General features: G+C 32.2%; 1 protein-coding gene across 1 annotated transcript in view; it reads left to right on the forward strand.

The window, feature by feature from the left end:
* LOC115891556 overlaps positions 1 to 22,337 on the forward strand; it is a 145,593-nt gene that overhangs the window by 106,760 nt on the left and 16,496 nt on the right. Inside the window, exon 4 of the mRNA XM_030912043.1 lies at positions 15,654 to 15,794. Coding sequence (XP_030767903.1) covers positions 15,654 to 15,794 — 141 coding nt within the window. The remainder of the gene's footprint in view (positions 1 to 15,653; positions 15,795 to 22,337) is intronic.

The raw sequence follows: 22,337 nt of genomic DNA on the forward strand, positions 1-22,337 counted from the left end.
AAGCTTCGCGCATACCACTTGTCGATTAAACTTTCGCGCTTTACACTAGGACGCGCGGATGAATCCAGAATGCATCATATTAGGCATACTGCATTGACAAATGCATATCTGCTTAAAAACGAAATGCCTCTAATGTGCATAGACCAAAGGCATAGACTGTGATGTTGAGTTGACACTGTTGACAGTAACGCACATTGTATGTGAATGTCCTCAATATACGGTAGAAAGAAGTAGATTCCAGATACGTGGTGAAATTCGTGAACAAAAGCTGAAAAAGAAAAAAATTGAATTTTATGAAAGAAATTAATATATCGGGTGGTCCGAACTGTACTCCGGTAACTTCGGTAGCATATCCTGCAGATAAAAATAAGTAAAAAGTTCGTATAAAGGTATGTCCGAAAATAGTAGCTTAGTTTCGGAGATACAGGGTGTAGAAGTTTAATATATATTTTGACTTTTCCAAATAATTTCTGAAGTAACGTCAATATTTGGATGAAAATTGGTGTCTGATAGTTTTTTGACTTGACAAGATTGATTTTGATGTCAATATGACCTCTATTTGTAGAGGGCGCCACCCACATAACTAGTTTGAAGAGTAATAACTTTTCGTCCGTACCTGTATAAAACCACTTCATGAAAAAAAAAACACATTTCCGTGATTTTCTACGTAAAAAAAATACAGACGAAAAGTTATTACCCTTCAAAATAGTTAAAATACATGTAGGTGGCGCCCCCTACGAATAGGAGGGCAATATATACATATTGATATCAAAATCAAATTTTTCATGTTAAAATACTCTCCCCGACACCAATTTTCATCTAAATATTGACGTTACTTCAGAAATTAAAATGCAACTTCTACACCCTGTATCTCCAAAACTAAGCATTTTAGGACATACATTTATACGAACTTTTTTACTTATTTTTATCTGCAGAATATGCCGTCAAAATTTCCGGAATACAGTTTCTTACCACCCTGTATACCACCATCTGTGATAATGTAATGTAACTAGGTACATATTTACCTATTTTTCTTGTTGTTTGTGGTGGTTAGTTTTTATTTATTTTTGTCTACATTTTTGGGTCTGTTTTGATGTTTTATGTTACTCTATATTTAGTTAGTTATTAGTTGTTCATAACGTGTTGTCCATGGCTAATGATCCTGGTGATCGATGCCTAAAAAAAATAACAGAGCTTCGAGATTTTATCAAAATAAAATAATATAGAATATTAGTTAATTGGAAAATAGAATTATAAAAATATAAGGTACTTAGAATCTTCCTAATTAGCGACTTTTATTAAGGCACGCCTTCTCTCTCTAAAATTGCTTGATTATAAATTCGGAGGGAAGCAGTTAATCCCAGTAAAAACAGACTCGCTAATTTTGTAATTTTTTATCGAGACTGGCTATGGAAGCTGAACTTCTCGGTTCGAGAAATGAGACAACATTATGCAAATGCAAGGCAATTTTTTCGCGAGCAAAGAAAGATGGTTAATGCATTTGACTACTTAGATCTAATTTCCCTAGATTACTGTAATTCGAAACATAGCCCTTTTATTCAAATTTTATACGTCTTACATGAAGAACAGATGTAATTTGTTTTAAATTTTTTACCTTGGAGACTTGGTCTGGATAAGAAAATCACGATGATTTTAGTGTTAGAACAAGGTCTGTTTGGAATATTTTGGCGTTTATATAACTCATAAACTTACGTTTATAAAACTCATACATTAAATGTGTTGTTGTACTTCTAAAGCTTGACAGGTTGTCTTGTTCACAAGTGTTATTTGATTTAAAATAACGTTGATCCATTAATATCAATTCACATATGTTGAGCTACGTTTACGGTACAATATTTTTTAAGTCAATCTGTTAGAATATATTGATGTTTGTAGAATAATTGTTTAAGAAAATAATATGTAATTTACTTATTAAGATTCTATACCGGGTGAGTCTCAAAATTGGCTCACCACTATAACCTTTTTAATTTATCAGACAAAATAACGAAATTTGGTATGTTAATATATGATATAAATTAGGATTGATTGACGTATTCGTTTTTGGCCACTTCCTCTTTTACAGAAAATGACTACAACTTTTGATTTTTAAATGACACCCTCGGTATTTTTTACTTTATTTGATAGAAAATGAGTCGCGGAATAGAATGACATCATATGTCAACTTTTGAGATTTTCGCTAAAAAATTGTATTTTAAATTTCAATCTAATAGAGTGTCATTGCTGAGTTACAAACATTAATTTTTAATCAAGGAGCCTGGGAAAATAGATTTGATCATCTAATGTTTTTCGTGACTTGTTCTGGCTGGTTAAAAGATGCCCAAATTGTATTTTTAATCATATCTCAATTTTTTCAAATGGGACAATAGTGACTCATTAGCATATTTGGAAAAAGCATTTTTTCATGAATAATTTGGTAGGTACTAAACACTGTCAAATCAATTCAAGTCAAATTGTCATTATCAACCACAGGTTACGATTTGAAATAAACCATATGCGAAAATGTAAAAAGTTGATATTAGATATATCATTCTATTCAGAGTGTCTTTTTCTATTGAATAAAGTAAAAAAATATCGAGGGTGTCATTTAAAAATCAAAACTTGTAGTCATTTCCGGTGAAACAGGAAGTGATCAAAATCAATTGAATACGTCAATCAATCCTAATTTATGGCATATACTAAAATAGAAAAGTTCGTTTTTTTATCTAATAAAATAAAAACTTTTTGAGACGCTTCCTGTATAAATTTAACTTTAATAAATAGTTTTTCTGTTCAGTAGCTTTTCACAATTATTACCTTGAAACGATTATCGCAATATATCAATGATGATAAACGGAACGGATTAATGTAGCCTAATTTTTTTATTTTGAGAGATTGAAAATTGTAAAATCTGTTATTTTTTTCTTTGATTGCACTTCACTAAAAATACTAAATTATTTAGATATTTCGAAATCATATTTTTATATACCGGATGATCGAAAAAGAAACGGCGTCCAGTTGGAGTGGAAATGACGATTATCACATTTCCCTTACCAATTTTATATATAAAATGACAGCTATCTTTATTTCATAGCCATATCTGACGCCGTTTTTTTTCGATCATATTGTGTTTACACCTTAAAGCTTCTAGTTCAAGACGTAATTACGTTATAGTTTAATAATGACATATATTATGTACATAATTACCTTATTTGGTAGGGATCCGCTCCTTATCCTAAGATCTTGAGAACATAATTTGAAATGTACCTCTAGATTGCTATACACTAAAGTACCGTATGATCGAATAAAAACGGCCTCAGCGATGGCTATGAAGTGAAGATCGCTGTCATTTTATAAGTGTGTGGCCAATTTATTCTTAAAAAAATGCTTTTCCTAAATATGCTAATGAGTCATCTTCATTCCATTTGAAATAATTGGGATATGATTAAAAATACGATGAAATTTATTTTTCCAAAGCCCCTTGAGTAAAAATTATTGTTTTAACACATTCATGGCACTCGAGTTTTAAATTTAATATAAGAGTTTTTTAAAGCGAAAATGTCAAAACACATGATACACAATGTTTGACACATGATAGATCATTCTATTCAGAGTGTCATTTTCTATCGAATAAAGTAAAAAAATACCGAGGATGCCATCTAAAAATCAAAAGTTGTAGTGATTTCCGGTGAAATAGGTAGTGACTAAAAACAATAGAATACGTCAATCAATCTCAATTTATGTCATATACTACCATACCAAATCGCATTTTTTTATCTGAATAAATAAACAAGATATAGTGGTGAATCACTTTTGACAAACACCCTTATTTGCAAACTGCAAGGAAATTACAATAACTGAGCCGTTATGGGTATATATAAAATTTAATTTGACAGAAGTTTCAGAATTGAAATTTCCGCAGAAACAGTTACACATGTTAAAACATGGAACTGAAATATATGCTATATGGATAAAATAAATACGCCCTCTTCCGATTTCACTCGTTTTAGCAATAATTTAGATACGAGTCCAGCCCAATTAGGCATGCATTAAAGTTGAGCTTTTAAAGCTTATATACAATTATTTTGGGACTACATGCCACAATATAATTACCAACATTTTCGTTGTTGTTTTGTTTAGTTACAAATCCCTTGAAAATATAACCCAATCCTTGATATTAAAACATAATCACTTGTAATCTACGCAGCTAAAAAGTTCTTTTTTAGTATACCTGTAAAACAATATTAGAGTTAATTGGGAGGATAAATCATAATCATTTTTTAGCCGACCATACCAACAAGTATGGTCGGCTGTAAAAATACTGTCGCATCCGTGAATCTGGCCATTAGTTTTTGGTGGGGGTGGGGGGTTGGTAAGAGGGTATGGGAGGGTATGGGAGGGTATGGGAGGGTATGGGAGGGGGTAAAAAATCTAAAAATTCGTAACTCCAAAATTACAGTAGCTAGCGAAACGCGGTTTTCAATTTAAGATTAGGAATAATATTTGCAACAAAATTTGTAATAACATCAAAATCAATCAAAGTCGCAGTTTTTGAGATAAAAAAAATTGGAAAAATTCCTTTACTTTGAAACTAAAACAAACCAAATACAACTTTTTATTAACATATTTTAGTATGGGCGGCTATACGTGCCTCCCGGCGCCAATTTTTATGTAGTAAAATACTATAAACAAATAGGTACACCACTAGTAATTTGCATACATATATTTAGACTACGTACAAGTTATCAATTATCGATGGTTTTTTGTTTTTATATTCTCATATTATATTTATTAATATATTTTACCTACGACCACTATGTAAAACAGGAATAAGTCCACAATCTACATGTGCTGTAAATAGGTTACACACGGTAAGCAAAATATACGGAAAATGCATATTTTTAACAAGCTCTCTTTATAGTAACAGTCAAATTAGAAAAATTATTGACATTCAGATAGATAATAATAATATTCAGATCTGGTTAGTTGTTAACCTAACCCATGCTATCAAATCTTGACCTCGCTATATAAATTGGCATAACGCTTAATAACGAGATTTGCTGATTCACCATACTGTGACTGCAGAGAACCTTCACAGTCAGTAAGGCATTAAGAACTTCATCGGCTGAAATGTAGCAAAACAGACTGGTCGAGGAATCTGGAGATCTAGCTTAACTGTTATTGGTAAAACTTTGTAAAAATAATATATTTTTTAAGTATTTTTCAGTTTATCTTGAGATATATTTATTAGTATTTTGCCTTCATATTGTATGCTGTATTTGTTTTCCTCGTGTTATTGAATCTGATGCAAAAAATATATGTTTCAAATATCAAAATTAGGAAAAGTGACGCCAGAAAAAGCGAATTTTGGTAGTAAACTTTTATTATATGTATAGTTAATAAGTTATTAATAATATTAGAACAATTTACACATTAATAAATTACTAATTGTACTATATTATTGTCGTAAAATTATTGTATTTTTTGTATAACTTTCACAACATAAAGCCGTATTTTTCTCTTTTTTTAAACGCCTACTTTATATTTGTAAACTTTTAATTCGTGTTTACCAAATCGAAGTAAGCCAAATGTTTTCCAAACAGTAATTTATTGTTTTTTCAGTACTGGAAAATATGTTTACTTCTCTTTTGTTTTGTAAATTTTAGACAACCGACAGCTATTTTAATTTAAACTTTACGTCGATTACAGTTTTTCAATACAAAAACAGTCAAATATAAAAACCTTGACTTTGATTTATACATACAACATAAACTACTAAAAACAATTATAGCATATTTTCTAAAAAAAAATATTAATTTGAAAAACAAGACACTTTGAATTCTATGGCTTACGTTTTTAAATAGTTTGGATACTGTAAAGGGAAATTCGAAACAATAACCCTACTCGTTCACCTGTAATTTTTCGTCGGCCGACTATTACACCGATCCAAACAGGTTTGTGTAGGTAAGCTCGTGGTAAAGTTTGTAAGTGTAGCCGGCCCCTTAAAGCTCTGTGATATCGGGTAAAAGTTTATCTTACATTTTTAATGTGCTCAAAATGTCCCGCAACCAATTTCTTTTGAAATAATATTTTTTTCTTTTCTTTAAAAATATTTTTTACTTTGTTCCTTGTTTCTAAGTTCCTGCTACCGACAGTTATTTTAATTCTAACTTTCTGTCAATTTTACTTCGCCCTAACTCAACTAACAACGTGAACAGATTTCTTTTTAATTTTCAGGTATTATTTTTGGTCGTTGTCTTTTTTAAATTTATTCTCCTTTCACAATAGCATTAAATTTTTCGGAAAGTTTTGTACCAGTAAATTAAAAATTATACCCTTTGCTGTAACGAAGCGTGGAGCGCGGAATTAGGATTTAGGTCACTAAGGGATGGTTTTGTAATATATAAATTGTACAGGAGAATCCCTTTGTGTCAAGAAATTTCACTTGTTTGAAGTTTTCACATACTTGTGAAAAGAATTTCCATAATACTGTGTTGGAAATACATATAAAGAGTTTGGCAAATTGTGTTTACAGGAATTTCATTTTATTTAATATATTAAGATATGGGCTCAAAACATATTGGACAATAGAATATTGAATGTAAGTCGTCGTACTTGAATTTTAATATACAGGGTGGTCTGAATTATATTTGAGAAACTTTAGCAGTATATTCTACAGATAAAAATAAGTAAAAAATGTCGTATAAATGCATATCCTAAAATGCTTCGTTTCGGAGATACAGGGTGTAGAAGTTTAATTTTTATTTTGATTATTTGCAAATAATTTCTGAGCTAACGCCAACGTTTGGATATGTTGTGATCTGGGTGTTTTTTGACATGAGAAATTCGATTTCGTTGTTAGAATGACTCCTATTCGAACAATCTAATAGTAGTCATACTGGCATTGAAATGTATGACTCAATAGTCATATTGGCGATGTCAGTATGACTACTTTCGAACCAGCCCAAGTTAATTGAGCTGGAAAAAGAGGTGGAAAACGTCAAGTAGAACATCCTGGGAATCAGCTAAGTAAGACGGAAAGGAGCCATGTACAATTGAGGTGTCCAATTTTCGTATATTTTGCAGGGTTTCTCGTTTATAAGTAGAATTACAAACATGCCGTCTTTACGTCATTATGCTACATTTTTATGAAACTAAAGTTGCTACACACCGATTTGTCCTAACCCTTTTAGTTACTGAAGCTTTGTGGATCATGTCTTATGATGAGGAGATCCTATAGAGATCATGTCTCATGGTGAAGAGATCTTAGATACTACTAATTACTGACTACTATTTATTATTGACAAAAAATAAACATGTTAAGTAGATCCAAATATCTCGAGAACCATTACACGTAGCGATTTTTACCAGGAGACATTTTTTACGTAAAAAATCGTGGAAATGTATATTTTTTACCCAGTAATTTTATACAGGTATGGACGAAAACTTATTACTCTTCAAAACAGTTAAAACATATGTTGGTGTTGCCCCCTACAAATAGGAGTCATATTGACATCAAAATCAAATTCCTCATGTCAAAAAACTACCAAACACCAATTTTCATCTAAATATTGACCTTATTTCAGAAATTATTTGGAAAAAATCGAAATGAAAATGAAACTTCTACTACCCTGTATCTCGGAAACTAAGCATTTTAGGACATACATTGATACAAATTTTTTGCTTATTTTTATCTGCAGAATATGCTGCCGAAGTTTCCCGAATACAGTTCGGACCACCCTGTATACCTAACAGTGTAAAACTGAAATCAACAAATGATCATTAATGGAAATTATATATGATTTGAGTACAATTAAGTTTCTACATAAATGTGGAGAGTACATCGCAATGTGATCTGATTCAATTATTACAACTTTTTTACTACTCGTTCGTTCAAATTTTACGGATCCGTGCTGGCCACGATTCAATCGAACAAATCGTATTGTAAGCAACAAATCAATTCTCACGATTCTTTGAACGAACGAGTAGTAGAAATGCCCGACGTGCATTGTTATCCGATTCAATTATTACAACTTTTTTACTACTCGTTCGTTCAAATTTTATGGATCCGTGCTGGCCACGATTCAATCCAACAAATCGTATTGTAAGCAACAAATCAATTCTCACGATTCTTTGAACGAACGAGTAGTAGAAATGCCCGACGTGCATTGTTATCCGATTCAATTTTTACGACTCTTTCGTTCCAATTTTATCGATCCGTGCTGGCCACGATTCAATTCAACGAATCGTATTGTAAACAGTGAATCAATTCTCACGATTCTTTGAACGAACGAGTAGTAGAAATGGGTAGAATGTGGCATTGTGATCCGATTCAATTTTTACGACTCTTTTGTTCAAATTTTATGGATCTGTGCTGGCCACGATTCAATTAAACTCGAATTTTACGATTTATTTTTATTATTCATTAACAATAAAGGACTCATTTAATATTTGCCGACCTCTACTCTACTCAATTATTTTTGTATTGATTTCATATATCTCTAACTTTGATATTAATGGATGAAAACTAATTTGATTTGAATCATAATCGAAACATTATATTAGGAAATATTATTCATGTCACCCTGCAATCGAGTAAAACCGTAAGGTCCTCTGCTGAATGTGTCCGGAAAAAGTCCGGAGCCCTGGTACCCGGAAAACTACTTTGTTCCTTCCTGCCCCAAAGCCGCGTCAAACTTTTTAATAAGAGCAATCAGATAAGCAACGTTTCGCTCCTTTTTGGCCTCTCCTGGGCACTATAAAGGCGTCCGAAAAGGGCAAGGCCGACCGTCGGAATAATCATTAGGCGTGCTTAATATCGGTTCCTCGGCCTCCCTTTTTCTGTTGCTTTTGAGCTATCGACAGGGCCAACAACGAGCTTTTAGCATAAAGCTTTTGAAAATTCTGAATACTAAAAGCACATTCTGTAAAATATCGACTTTCGTGTTTATTTTGAAAATACATTTTCAGCGGGATTGGAGATGAAGATAGATGTGTAAATTTTATTTAAAATTAGTTAGTTGAATATTATTACCCTTCGTTATTATGAAAACTAAAATAGTTAGCAAGAATAAGGTTATGTTTTTAATCATCCTCATATAAGATTATGTTGCTTCATATTAAGAGGCAAATTGTGTGGTAAAAAATTAATGACTATACTGTCTACTATCCTATAAGACCTAGCTTTAAGAGTTTTGGCTAAGTAGCCAAATTCTCTCTTTAGACTAAAACAACCATTACAAAAAATGTCTATTGATTTAATAAAAATACACGGCTGTACTCTAGAAGCAAACTATGTTAATTTCAAAATTGGCATATTTGAGTCACTCTAAAAATGCTGGTATAATTTATTTAAAAAACTGTTTTACATTTTATTTAAGTTAAGTTCAAAATTAGTTATATAGGTACCAAATATTACAACCATAGGTTTAAGAATAACCCAGTAGTTAGGAAATAACTTCAAAAAATAACTTTAAATTCGTTTTTCTCAAAACTGTGTTTTATGACTTAACATAGTTTGCTTCTGGTACAGAAGTAAAATAAATATGAGGGAACAATCTGGAAAAAGGCAAGACTAGAGTATGCTGAAATACTTACAGAAACGTTTCGGGACGCTGATGCACGATCATCGCTAACTATCAACTAACTGGCAAGGGTGGCTACAACGACGTCCCGTAATCCTGCTCTTAAAACATAACAATTGGTTTCTATATATAGAATTAGAATAAGTGGGAGGGGGGTTAATCTCTGCGACCTTAGAGATCTATTGTGTCCCCCTTTCTTGAGTTATAACTCATCATACAGTCCCAGGACTTCCTACGGAGACCCGTGTCCCTCACAGTCGAGGAGCTACGACCCAGGCCGGGTAGACGAAACGGTAGCTTGTGTCGCCTGTTGGGTTGTTGGGTTTAGAGGTAGGAGGTAGGCTCCCGACCCTTGGAGGAGGTGGTAGCTTGTATGCCACTTGCGGAGGATGGTCTCACGCAAGTGTCAGCCACCTCTCCTGTAGTTCTCTTTGGGTTTGGCCCCTTGGAACTTTCATTGTTACTGTTCCCAGTGTCGCTAGGGGGTTTCCCCACAGCTTCACCGGTGATGTTTTTATTACTATTATTACCAGATCTCATAGTGTTCCTATGAGTCGCTAGGGACAGTCGGTCCACTTCTACAGAGCCCCGCATGTAGAAGTAAAGGGTAAAATACAATGGGGTGCCCCCCGGTGCCTCAAGGTTGAGGCTGTCCGTAGCCCCGCCCGGTATCGTTATATGTCTTGGTGCAATTCCCTCGCCACGACACTACAGTCAGGGACAAGACGATGAGTGAGATGCTTCTTAGACCAAGCCAAGTGCTAGAGGGGATTCCCCCCAGCACCTGACCAGGAGCTTCCCCACCAACGACAAGGTCTTGCATCTCCTAGGGGAAGTAAGTTGAGGCATTAGGACAGAACAGAGAACAATAGCAATAACATAGCAACATAGCAGCGTTCAATAAACAAATTTTTACCTCAACCAACAAATGTCAAAATTACCTAAAACCGTTATAACGCTCAGTTAAGAATCAAGAAGAGACAGGTTTTACTCAAGCCAAATTTTTGAACTGCACAAACTATCGATCCCTGTTTACATTCTAGGATTTATTAGTACGAATTGACGAAAATTATCTGACAGTCTTAACCGTCATTAATGATATTTTAATCGGCACCCTCGAAATTTTGGTAGTACCACTATAATAAAAGTTTCTGTTAAAAAAATACACTAGACACTTTCTCTGAGAAGTACAATTTAGGATATTTAAATATTTTTTTCTTGTTTCTTTTTTGTTTTTTGTCCCTTAAGAGGGAGGAGATATAATGTCTGAAAACGTTATATTTTTTTTGAATAGAAAAATCTATTTACATATAAAAAGCCAGTGGCAATAAAAAAATGGCATCAGAGACGGCTGGGGAATGTCAATCGATTATAATTTTGGCGAGGTCAAGCCCTAGACATTATTTACTTGACATGTACTTTTCGTCATTTTTTAATGGCGCTTATTGCCACTCGGTCTTAAGTTGAAGAAAGGAAAGTTACAAATTATTTTTATATTGAGTAAAAATGATTTTAAAAGGTGTAGTTAAAATTCGAGACAAACCAATTTTTTTAAATAGATTTGTGTGTCTGGAAACGATCTTTTTTAATCTTTGTATAATTAGTGTTAATTATTAACAAGTTAATTTATAACAATTTTGAGTCAATGATGTATAGAGATTGACCTCGCCAAAGTTATCATTGATTGCCATTCCCCAGCAGTCTTTGCCTAACCGTACATAACATAGTACTATGGCTTTTTTCAAGAAATTTACGATATCGTAATTAATCGATCCTTTCTAAACTAAATTGTTCCTTTCAAATTTTCAAAGAAAAACATAATTATGCGAGATCCATTTCGCGTAGTAACTATTATGTTTTTATTTCCTCTATCTCAAAGCCATTCATCGTATACTAGCTTGTCAGGTTCTACAACTCCTATTTACCATATTGCCCGAGATATTCCCTTTTAAGAAATGATTTATAATTTTGCTTACTCCACCATGATGAATATTAAAAGATGTTGCCGGCATCCTTTTTGTTTCTCCTCGCCTTAATATTTTCTAACTATCTGAGAGGATTTATGTGGGGAAGCTGTGGACTTTATGAAAGTCAAATATAAGATGTAATTGATGGTTAGAATTTATCATGTTAGAAGGAAACTGAAATATGATCGCTTTATAAATTAAAATTTAATTTTTATATAGACGTTTTTCGTAGAGGTATGTATCAAATAGGAAAATTATTGCAATTTCCAGTCATCTAACGCTCTTTTTATGACATACGGAAATAAGAAAAAGAATTATCCAGAAATTATATCTCTATGATTTGTATCTATTGATTCAATATTTATTTGTTTCTATATCAAGTTGAAAAATCATATAGCTCGATCAGTTTTCCACTTTCAAAATTCAAATTTCACAATCATCTTCATCATCATCATTTTCAGCTTATTCAACCATTTCCAATTTATTCACATATTTAATTACCGCATTATTTAATGCGGTTTGTATATCTGATAATTTCCTAATATCGTGGTCCCATCTCAGCTTTGGTCTTCTTCTATATATATATATATATATATATATATAGAGAGGTCGCCAATATACATCTGGAAACAAAATGTTTCTCAGCTGATATCTTTCTAAAAGTTTCTGTTAATATATTTTTGATTCGATATACTCCTGAAGAAATTAAAATAAACCAACTAATTAATGATGACATATTATAATTTGTGATAAAATGCTATATTTTCAAATAGATTCTGTATACTTCCTCAATACGTAAAATATTCGAACTAAATATTTTTCATAAAATTATTTTATTCGATATAAAAAGCCGTCGGTTTTCTTCCGCAAAGTATTTCAGGAAGACTGAAAAAGCACGACGCTTCGAGGCAACAAATCAAAATAAAGTCAATCTTACATCCCCTGCATATACAAGTACGCGTACGCAACAATAAAGCAAAACGGTTCTTTATTCAGTTTTCCGCTCCGTAAATTCATATTCGTCCTTTTGAAAATAAGGGTCGCACTGAGGAAACCATTCATCAAAGAAGCGGTGATATTGCTCTAGCGACTTACAACCCAGAAAGCATCGAGGGATTATTCATGTATGTAAAAAGGACGCACTTTCTAGGGCCGGTCTTATTTAGGCTTTACGTTCTGTCAGTTTGAAATGTATTAAAAATTAATTAGGCAACACAAAATACTAGAGGAAAGGACCGAGGCTTGCAAAAAAGGAAGCGTTAAATAAAGTCTGAAATCTCGTAATTTATACGTCCCAGTAGAGATAATATAGATACTATGTAGTCTGTGATCCAAATTTATTCAAAAGTAGTTTGTATGGTGGTAGCACATATAGTTCATATCAAATAAACTTTTAGACACGTGATTAAGCTTGAACTGCACAGTGTTGTCCTCTTTTACATATTTTCTTTTAATCAAAATATTTTAGGAAACAAAAATAAATTAATTATAAATATATAAACAGTTACTATTTACATCAACAAAACTCATCTCTTTAAAATCACTAAACGGACTAAAGGGCCATTATAGGGCTCCTTTCCCGTTCAAAATATTCTAATAAAGTTGCGATTAGTTTTTATGGGTATGAAGCTATCTTGTAACACTTCGCACTAAAAAAGGTTCTAAAAAACATGTTCGACTTCAAGGTGTGCTAGTAAAAGTGTTTAAGCTTAAAATATCACAACACAATTCACTTAAACCAAAAATTCGTAATATAAAACTATAGTATCAAAACGAATGACAATATCAGAAAATAAATAAATAAACTGCAAACTCGACATTTCTTACAACAGAGCTATCATCTGAATCCCCAGCGGGAAATTTAAATTCCAGTTAGTCAGCCCGGCGACGAATATGTTGCCATGGAACAATGAATTTAACTAAAAGATTAATCAGTATGAAATCTAGATTTAGTTTTTAGCAAACTTTTTATACAAATAACAAATAGGTTAGGGGTTTTCAATTACCTGTCAAGTAAAAGATTACATACATGATGCAACTAAAACTGAGTACAACAAAATAGTTTAAAAAGAAACCTGGTTCTGTCTATCGCTATATCAGTTAATTAACCCTAAATACAAAACTGATCAGTTTATACTCGGTTGGCATTGTTGCCGAACATCAGTAACGATAGAGGATTTAATTATTATACCTGTTAATATTGTGTATTATGCGTATATTATATTGATTCTTTATAAGCGTCTAATTGAATAAAATTTATAGCTATGTATAAATCTCACTTAATATATAATATGTATGCAATGATTTTTATCCATTTCTTTAAACATATGTTTAGAAATACCATAATTTAGGTGCTTGACTTAGTTGTTGTTTCAAAATTTCTATAATGATTCTATGTAAGAGTAACAATGGGAAATAAAAAATGTCGAATATCTGGAAGGCATCACGTACATGTTTTTCGAAGTAATACACCGACGCAAATGAAACAACATTTTGTGAAGGGAACAAGAATTCAACAGTGACAATCATTTGTCACAGATAAATTTTCTCTCTCTCCAATCGTTCCTCATAGCTGAAGGTCGTGACTTCTATGAAAATACTGTTTATTTTATAAGATCTTTCCAGGCTAATCTGTCTTCAGCTCGATGGATAGCTGAGTGTAGGGGTAGACCCGTTGTTTGTCTTATTGATCGATCCATCTTGTTGGGGACCGACCTCTACATCTTTTTCCTTGGACATCACCAGTTAAAATAACTTTTTCCATGTTTTTGGCAGGTTTTCGAGCAATGTGTCCAAAATACTCGGGGATGCTTTTCAGGCAGATTGCCGACAGTCGGGTGCTTATGTTGAGCTCATTAATTATTGATAGATTAGTTCTTCTAGCTGTCCAAGGTATTCTCAGCATACGTCTGTAGCACCACATTTTAAAGCTGTCTATCATGCGCCTTTCCGATGCTTTGATGGTCCAGGATTCGACTCCATAATATTGAGAAGACGATTGTATGCGGCAAATTCTGTTTTGTGTGAGTTCTTATCACTCTGCTCTGCCATATTCTTGTAAGACGCGTTGTTGCAGTTTTTGCTAACTGTATTCTAGGTATAATTTCTATTTTACAATTGCCTTCGTCATTTATGTTTGATACTAGATAAACAAAATCATAAACCACTTAGATGCCAATAAGCTGAAAAGATCTTTGTAGGGTTTTTCCTCTGTCCACGAATATTAATTTCGTTTTTTGGCGGTTGATACCCATCTCAGCACTTATTTTCCACTCGCAACAGTGGACTCGCCATTTCTCCTTTACTGGTCGCAATTAATAGGTAACTAAATTTAAACATTACCAAGCCAGTTTAACATATTAGAAACGAAGAAAATACGGCATCAATAATGTCATTTTTTAAATGATGCTAGACAATTATCGAATTAAATTACAGCACAAAGTAGAGGTTGTGAGTATGTCCAAAGATCGTGTTTGTCATGTAATAATTTTTTGGGCTCTAATGAGTGGCAGATCAGCTTAGGAGCTTGAGAAATGAAGAATATACGGGATACTAAAAAACTGCATCTACTAATTTAAATTTTTAAATTCACCAAATGATGCTAGATAATTATGGAATTAAATTAAAAGATATAGTAGAAGCTCTGAGTACCTCAAAAGATCATATGTGTTATGTGCTCAATTAATATTTGTACGTGATAAAGCTATCCAAGTTTAACTAAAAGTGTGCTCAAAAGGCCATTTCCAATCTTTAGTGATGCCTTTTACCAAATAATTTTTTTTTCGGCCCCGCGCTGGTAAACTACAGACCAGTTTAGGTGATTGGGAGATGAAGAACATATGGGATATTTAAACACTTAATCCATGATGGTAATGTCATGTAAATTCATCAAATGTTGCTCGTTAATTATGGAATTAAATTAAAGGATATAGTAGATTCTCCGAGTATCTCCAAAAATCATATTTGTCATCAATCAAGATTTGTGCATAATAAATATATTCACATTCGCTCATTTCAGACAAAAAACATGTTCAAAAGAACATTTAACATAATAATAAGTCATTTTTAATTTAGTTTATATTTGAAACTTTATTTTGTATTTCAGAGCCCAGTCCACGATTAAGCTGAAAGTGGCGAAGCATCTTTTTGTGAACGGCAAACTAAAAGTACGATGTTCGGCAACCATGCACCATCTTTATCATAAAAGTTCGGAAAAGAGCGTAGAGCTTCAAAGGAAACGACATAGGTAAGTGTAATTTCAAGTTTCCGCTAAAGAACTCCTTTGCTAAGCGTGAAAACTAATTTTGAAGAAAGTTCCGATAAAGTAGAGGCACGATCTTCACAAAGGCTTTATTAAAATCTGCGGTTATTCATATGGATTTATATAACAGAATGTGGAGATAAAAATAAACGTTATTAAATTTGTGCATAATCATGCATAAACATGTGGCATTTTAATATATTTTAATACGATTAAAAATGCTAAATTATTTCTATACATGGACCTATTAACGCAAAATATATATTAAATGGGATGAATGCTTTTATTGAAATATATTTGTTCAAACGGATGAAGCCGAAAATTTTATTCAGTATATAAATTTAAATTATATAGTTATTAGCCATTTAATATAAAAAATGGCTCTATATTAATAATTATGAAAAAAATAATACAAAACTCAATTTAATGGGCTACAAAAACTTGGTAACTAAGTGGTCCTAATATGTTTTTTTTTATATGTGTTCTTTCTAGTATATCAAATTAGTCCCATCCTTCCGACCATGAAGGATGACCTACCCAAAGAACCACCCCTAAATACAACAGAAGGATAATATTATACTTTATATCTTTATATTTTGATTAACACAACCGACCAGAAGGATCACTGAGTGTTATCAAGTGTAAATTGTTTTGAAGAAAACAGTTTCTTGTGTTAATAAAAATAAATAAAGACAATGGAAAGTCCGAAATCCTTTTATTTTCAATAATGAGTAATTGTCTACCACATTCAAAGAAATAACTTTTTCTTGTAGCTCTGCCGGATTTTTATTTTAAATATTATTTGATAGTTAGTGTGAAAAAAGCATTTTAGCACAAAAATTACATTTTATTATTATAATGATGACAACATTCCCCGTCGTGGTTATCCTAGGATAATGACTTGTATCCTTTTAAATTAAAATTATGGTACGAAAAAAGTAAAACGATTTTTAGTCTAATATACAGAGGGTGGTCCGAACTGTATTCCGGAAACTTCGGCAGCATATTCTGCAGATAAAAATAACTAAAAAAGTTCGTATAAATGTATGTCCTAAAATGCTTACTTTCAGAGATACAGGGTGTAGAAGTTTCATTTTTATTTCGATTTTTTCTAAATAATTTCTGAAGTAATGTCAATATTTGGATAAAAATTGGTGTCTGGGAGTTTTTTTACATGAGATATTTGATTTTGGTGTTAGTATGACTCCTACTAGCAGAGGGCGCCACCTACATGTGTTTTAACTGTTTTGAAGCGTAATAACTTTTTGTCCGTACCTGTATAAAACTACCGAGTGAAAAATATACATCTCTGTGACTTTTTACGTAAAAAATACCTCTTTGTAAAAATCGCTACGAGCAACCGTTCTTAAGATATTTAGCATGGAAATAGACAATACATGGCATTATTGACGAAAAATAAACATGTTGAGTAGATAGTTATTTCACTGAAATAATAAATTTGGGAAATTTTTATTTTTTTAAATTAATCATAAATTTTTTTGCAAAAAATGATGATAAAACAGTTTCTGTTGAACTTTTGGCACAAAAATATTTCAAATTTATGATTTCAGTCTAATCACTATTTAGTCAACATGTTTAATTTATGTCAATGATGATAGGTATTGATAATTTCGATTCCAAATATCTCGAAAACCATTACTCGTAGCGATTTTTTCCAAGAGACCTTTTTTACGTAGAAAACTTCATAAATCTATATTTTTTACTCAGTAGTTTTATACAGGTACGGGCGAAAACTTATTACTCTTCAAACCAGTTAAAAAATATGTAGGTGGCGCCCTCTACTAGTAGGAGTCATATTGACATCAAAATCAAATTTCTCATGTCAAAAAACTCCCAGACACCAATTTTCATCCAAATATTGACGTTACTTTAGAAATTATTTGGAAAAATCGAAATAAAAATGAAACTTTTACACCCTGTATCTCCGAAAGTAAGCATTTTAGGACATATATTTATACGAACTTTTTTACTTATTTTTTTCCACAGAATATGCTGCCGAAGTTTCCGGAATACAATTCGGACCACCCTGTATTGTGAAGACTTAAATAAGATGTCAACTTGGGTTTATTGGGTTATTTTTACGCCGACCTAGACAAGTTCTTTAATAAATATTACTAATTAAAACAATTAAAATCAGGTCGATGTCTCGTGACATTCCACGGTGAAGTTCGAACCAAACATCGGTGATGGAAATATACTAGGAAACATTTTGATGACGCACCCGCCAATGATTGGGACGAGCAGACAAAATATAAAAGAGTATGCTGGAGACAGACCGGAGTTATTTAGATAGTCAAATGGTTAGTCAGTCAGATATTTAATTAGTGAGTTAACCAGTCAGTCAGTCAGTTGGACAGAGTCAGTCAGATGTCGGTAAAAACGGCGAATCGTGTTTCTTTAAGTGCCTACTCAGCATACTTTAGTAATTCTTGGCATTTCCATTGTTCCTCATATAGTCCTCATATTCTCATTGTATACTTTTATTTAATAAATATAGTTCTTTTTTATCCTTGTTTTGATTAACTGGACAAATTATAACATGCTACAAAACAAAATACAATAAAATTAAACATGTACAGAATATGTTGCAAAAAATAACCTGAATAGAATACAAAGAACCGTTACATTCATATTGTGTTTCTATTGTACAAAATATGTAAAACAGTACCGAATATTAAAAACATGGACTTTTTTTCAAAATTGCCAAAATTTGCTGCATTTACATTATAACGAAAAACAGATTTTATCCAACTTTTAGCTATTATATTTTGATTTGTGTTTGTTCAGCTAGTATTATTGACATTGGCTCTAAAATAATTCCTGTTTTTTAATTATTCATATTATACAGGGTGAGTTTCCTACGATGTTCTCTATGGGCATCTCGGAAACTACTGGAGATAGAGAGTCGGTTAAATGGGGAAAGAATTGCAGTTTTGCGGGGTCATAAACATGCGCCTTTCAGATTTTTGAAAAAGTTCATGGCTTACTAGATATTTCGAAAAATACAAATTTCGGCTATTTTAAAAATTGTCCCTAATTCCATTATAATCTATTTTAGACAAAAAATTTTCAGATAAAAGTTGTAGATAATCACATTCTTAATGACATTATGTCCTCCGTTTTTTTCTAAAGCCTGCCATTTTTGACATATGATACAAACATATGTTTTTTTAAATGGAAACCATAGTTGGCCATGACTTCAAAAAATGCGCCATTTTTTAAGCTTTTTAGCGATATAAGCTATAATATGTTTCTTTCAAAAAATTACTGAGTTATAGCCAATTCTTATAATTTTTAAAAAAATTCACTTAGTTAGCCATGGAAACAAGTTCAATCGTCGTTGCTCTCAGAAATGTGAAACTGTCACATCCAAACTTTATAATTTAAAATAAACAAAAATAGTAAATATAAATTTTTCAAATGAAGAAAAGCGCGTAGTATTATTGGTTTAACTTTTCTTGGCCATACATTTTCGAGGATACGTTGACCGGTGAACGTTACTTACGTTTTTTAGAAAAGTTAAATTTAGATACTTGCGCTTCAATAGTATGGTTCTAACATGACTTTCATTATGACACTCCTCCTAATAATAAAAGAAATGTTAAAAATTATTTATTCTCTTCGATGACCTGACCTATCCATTTTAGATTTTTTTTAGGCGATATGGTTAACAATAAGGGTCACAAACAAACTTATGAATTTCCACAGAACGGTTGACTACGGCCGGTCGTTAATAAACTTCTCCCGTACCGCCTCTTCGAGTACCTTTCTTAATTCATAAGTTCTTTTGTAACCCTTACTGTTAACCATACCGCCTAAAGAAATCTAAAATAGATAGGTCAGGTGATGGCGGAGGCCCATGCAATTGGTCCACCTCTTCCTATCCCTGAGTTTGCATAATTATGATATAAATAATTTTTAACGTTTCTTTCATTATGAGGGGGAGTGTCATAATGATAGTCATGTTAGAACCACTCTATTGATGCGCAAGTATCTAAATTTAACTTTTCTAAAAAACGTAAGAAACGTTCACCGGTCAACGTATCCTCGAAAATGTATGGCCAAGAAAAGTTAAACCAATAATACTACGCACTTTTCTTCATTTGAAAAATTCATATTTACAATTTTTGTTTATTTTAATTTATAAAATTTGGATGTGACAGTTTCACATCTCTGAGAGCAACGACAATTGAACTTGTTTCCATGGCTAACTAAGGAAATTATTTAAAAATTATAAGAATTGGCTATAACTCTGTAAATTTTCGAAAGAAGCATATTATAGCTTATATCGCTAAAAAGCTTAAAAAATGGAGCTTTTTAAGAAGTCATGGCCAACTATGGTTTCCATTTAAAAAAACATATGTTTGTGTCATATGTCAAAAATGACAGGCTTTAGAAAAAAACGGAGGACACAATGTCATTAAGAAGGTGATTATCTACAACTTTTATCTGAAAACGTTTTGTCTAAAATAGATTATAATGGAATTAGGTACAATTTTTAAAATAGCCGAAATTTGTATTTTTCAAAATATCTAGTAAGCCATGAACTTTTTCAAAAATCTGAAAGGCGCATGTTTATCACCCCGCAAAACTGCAATTCTTTCCCCATTTAACCGACTCTCTATCTCCAGTAGTTTCCGAGATACCCATAGAGAACATCGTAGGAAACTCACCCTGTATAGTAGAATTGATAATAAGTTTATTAATTTCATTAAATTCTGAATAGCGGAATTAAGAACTTGGAGATATGAAAACCATATTTTTGAACATTTTAACATTTACCACTGAATTTACATGTGATTTACATTCTTTTGTGAAAAAATCTAATAGAATAAATACATTATTAAGTCGGTTCACGTTTGTGATTTGCGTTAAATTGCCTTTTTTCCCTACCTTACCGTCTTTGTTTTTGTCGAGATTGATGGGTGTGTTCTGCCGAATTTTTTTAGGCACATGTCCTGGAAGTTAACGACACGAAAACGGTTCAGATAAATGCCGATTCACCGGCTTTTTGATGCCAATAGACATATTCGTAAGCCGCTATCGAGGCTGCTATTTTGTAAAATCAAAGGGCATTTTAGATAATTTTAGGTCGAATTTAAAGAGTTATATTTTTGTTATTTTTAGCCCTATTTTGATGATTTTTTTAACAAGCTGTATATAATTATATCAACTTTAATTCGTTAACTCAGTTTTTATAAACTGCAGTATTTGACATTTTATACAAGGTTAATCGAGGGTTTGCCTAACTTTAAAACACCCTGTGCAATAATGTCGTGGGTCATTCATCACTAAAATATAATTTTACGGTCAGAACCATGTCTCCTGAGCATTTTGTTTTTTAGATTATATCAATACATGCCTTGGTTAATTTTTAAGAACGAAATGAACTTCCCACCAACAATTTGCAATTTTTCAATTATCATTTCTTAAAGTTATTTTTCAATATGACAAGACTTTGAGACAATAAGACTTTGGTGATTATTGTGAACTATATACTGCTATTAACTGCCCATCATGTTCAACGTTTGGGAAATGCTTGGCAGGTCGCGAAGCGGTACCAGCTTCATTAAATGAACTTCGCTTGATCCTTAAAAAGAATGGGAAAACCCCCCATAACGCAATATAATATAATATGCAGCCTCAATGGCAGTACGAACGGACCTATATAGTCAGTTATAGCAGCCAAAAGAGGCAATACAAAGTATTAGGGTATTTTTACATTTTTTTCTGTTTGTATACTTGCATACTTTGGTATAGTATTACAGATGTTTTCTTTAATATCGTTAGTGGTGCTATTGTTTTTAATGTTTATTAAAACCCGGGCTGTATCGTTAGTTAGTGTTACGTTTTTTTTTTAAATTTAGATATACAGGTTGTTAATTTGTTTATTACTCGCGGCAAAAGCTTTATGGTTGAAATATGGCAACCTCGGCCCGCTCGTCGATAGACTATAGATAGACGACGCGACGCCGATGGGACGAGTCGGCAGAAAACCCTATAAGTGCATGCATTCTCAATAGGCAGTGTTGCCATTCTGTTCCCCTATAAGTAACTGTCGAGTTAACAACCTGTATATCCAGTGCAGCGTATTATGACGTTATGACAATAGTCACCAAAATCATCTCGTCATTAAAAATTACATCAAAATGTAAATGATAATTGAAAAATTGGAATTTGGTCGTGATTAATTCATTTCGCTCTTAAAAATTAACCAAGGCATATATTGACATGATCCAAAAAACAAAATGCTCAGGAGACATGGTTATGACCGTAAAATTATATTTTAGCAAAATTTACATACGAACTTATTGCACAGGGTGTTTTAAAGTTAGGGTAAAAAACAACCCCTTGATTAATCTTGTATAATATGCCAATAAAGTTTATAAAAAACTGAGTTTATGAATTGAAGTTGATATAATTATATACAGCTTGCTAAAAAAATTCATCAAACTAGGGCTAACAAGAACAAAAATATAACACTTTAAATTTGACCCCTTCAAATTT

This window comes from Sitophilus oryzae, unplaced genomic scaffold (assembly GCF_002938485.1).
Source record: "Sitophilus oryzae breed Bouriz unplaced genomic scaffold, Soryzae_2.0 scaffold_1184_pilon_pilon, whole genome shotgun sequence".
In the NCBI taxonomy this organism is placed as follows: Eukaryota; Metazoa; Arthropoda; class Insecta; order Coleoptera; family Curculionidae; genus Sitophilus; species Sitophilus oryzae.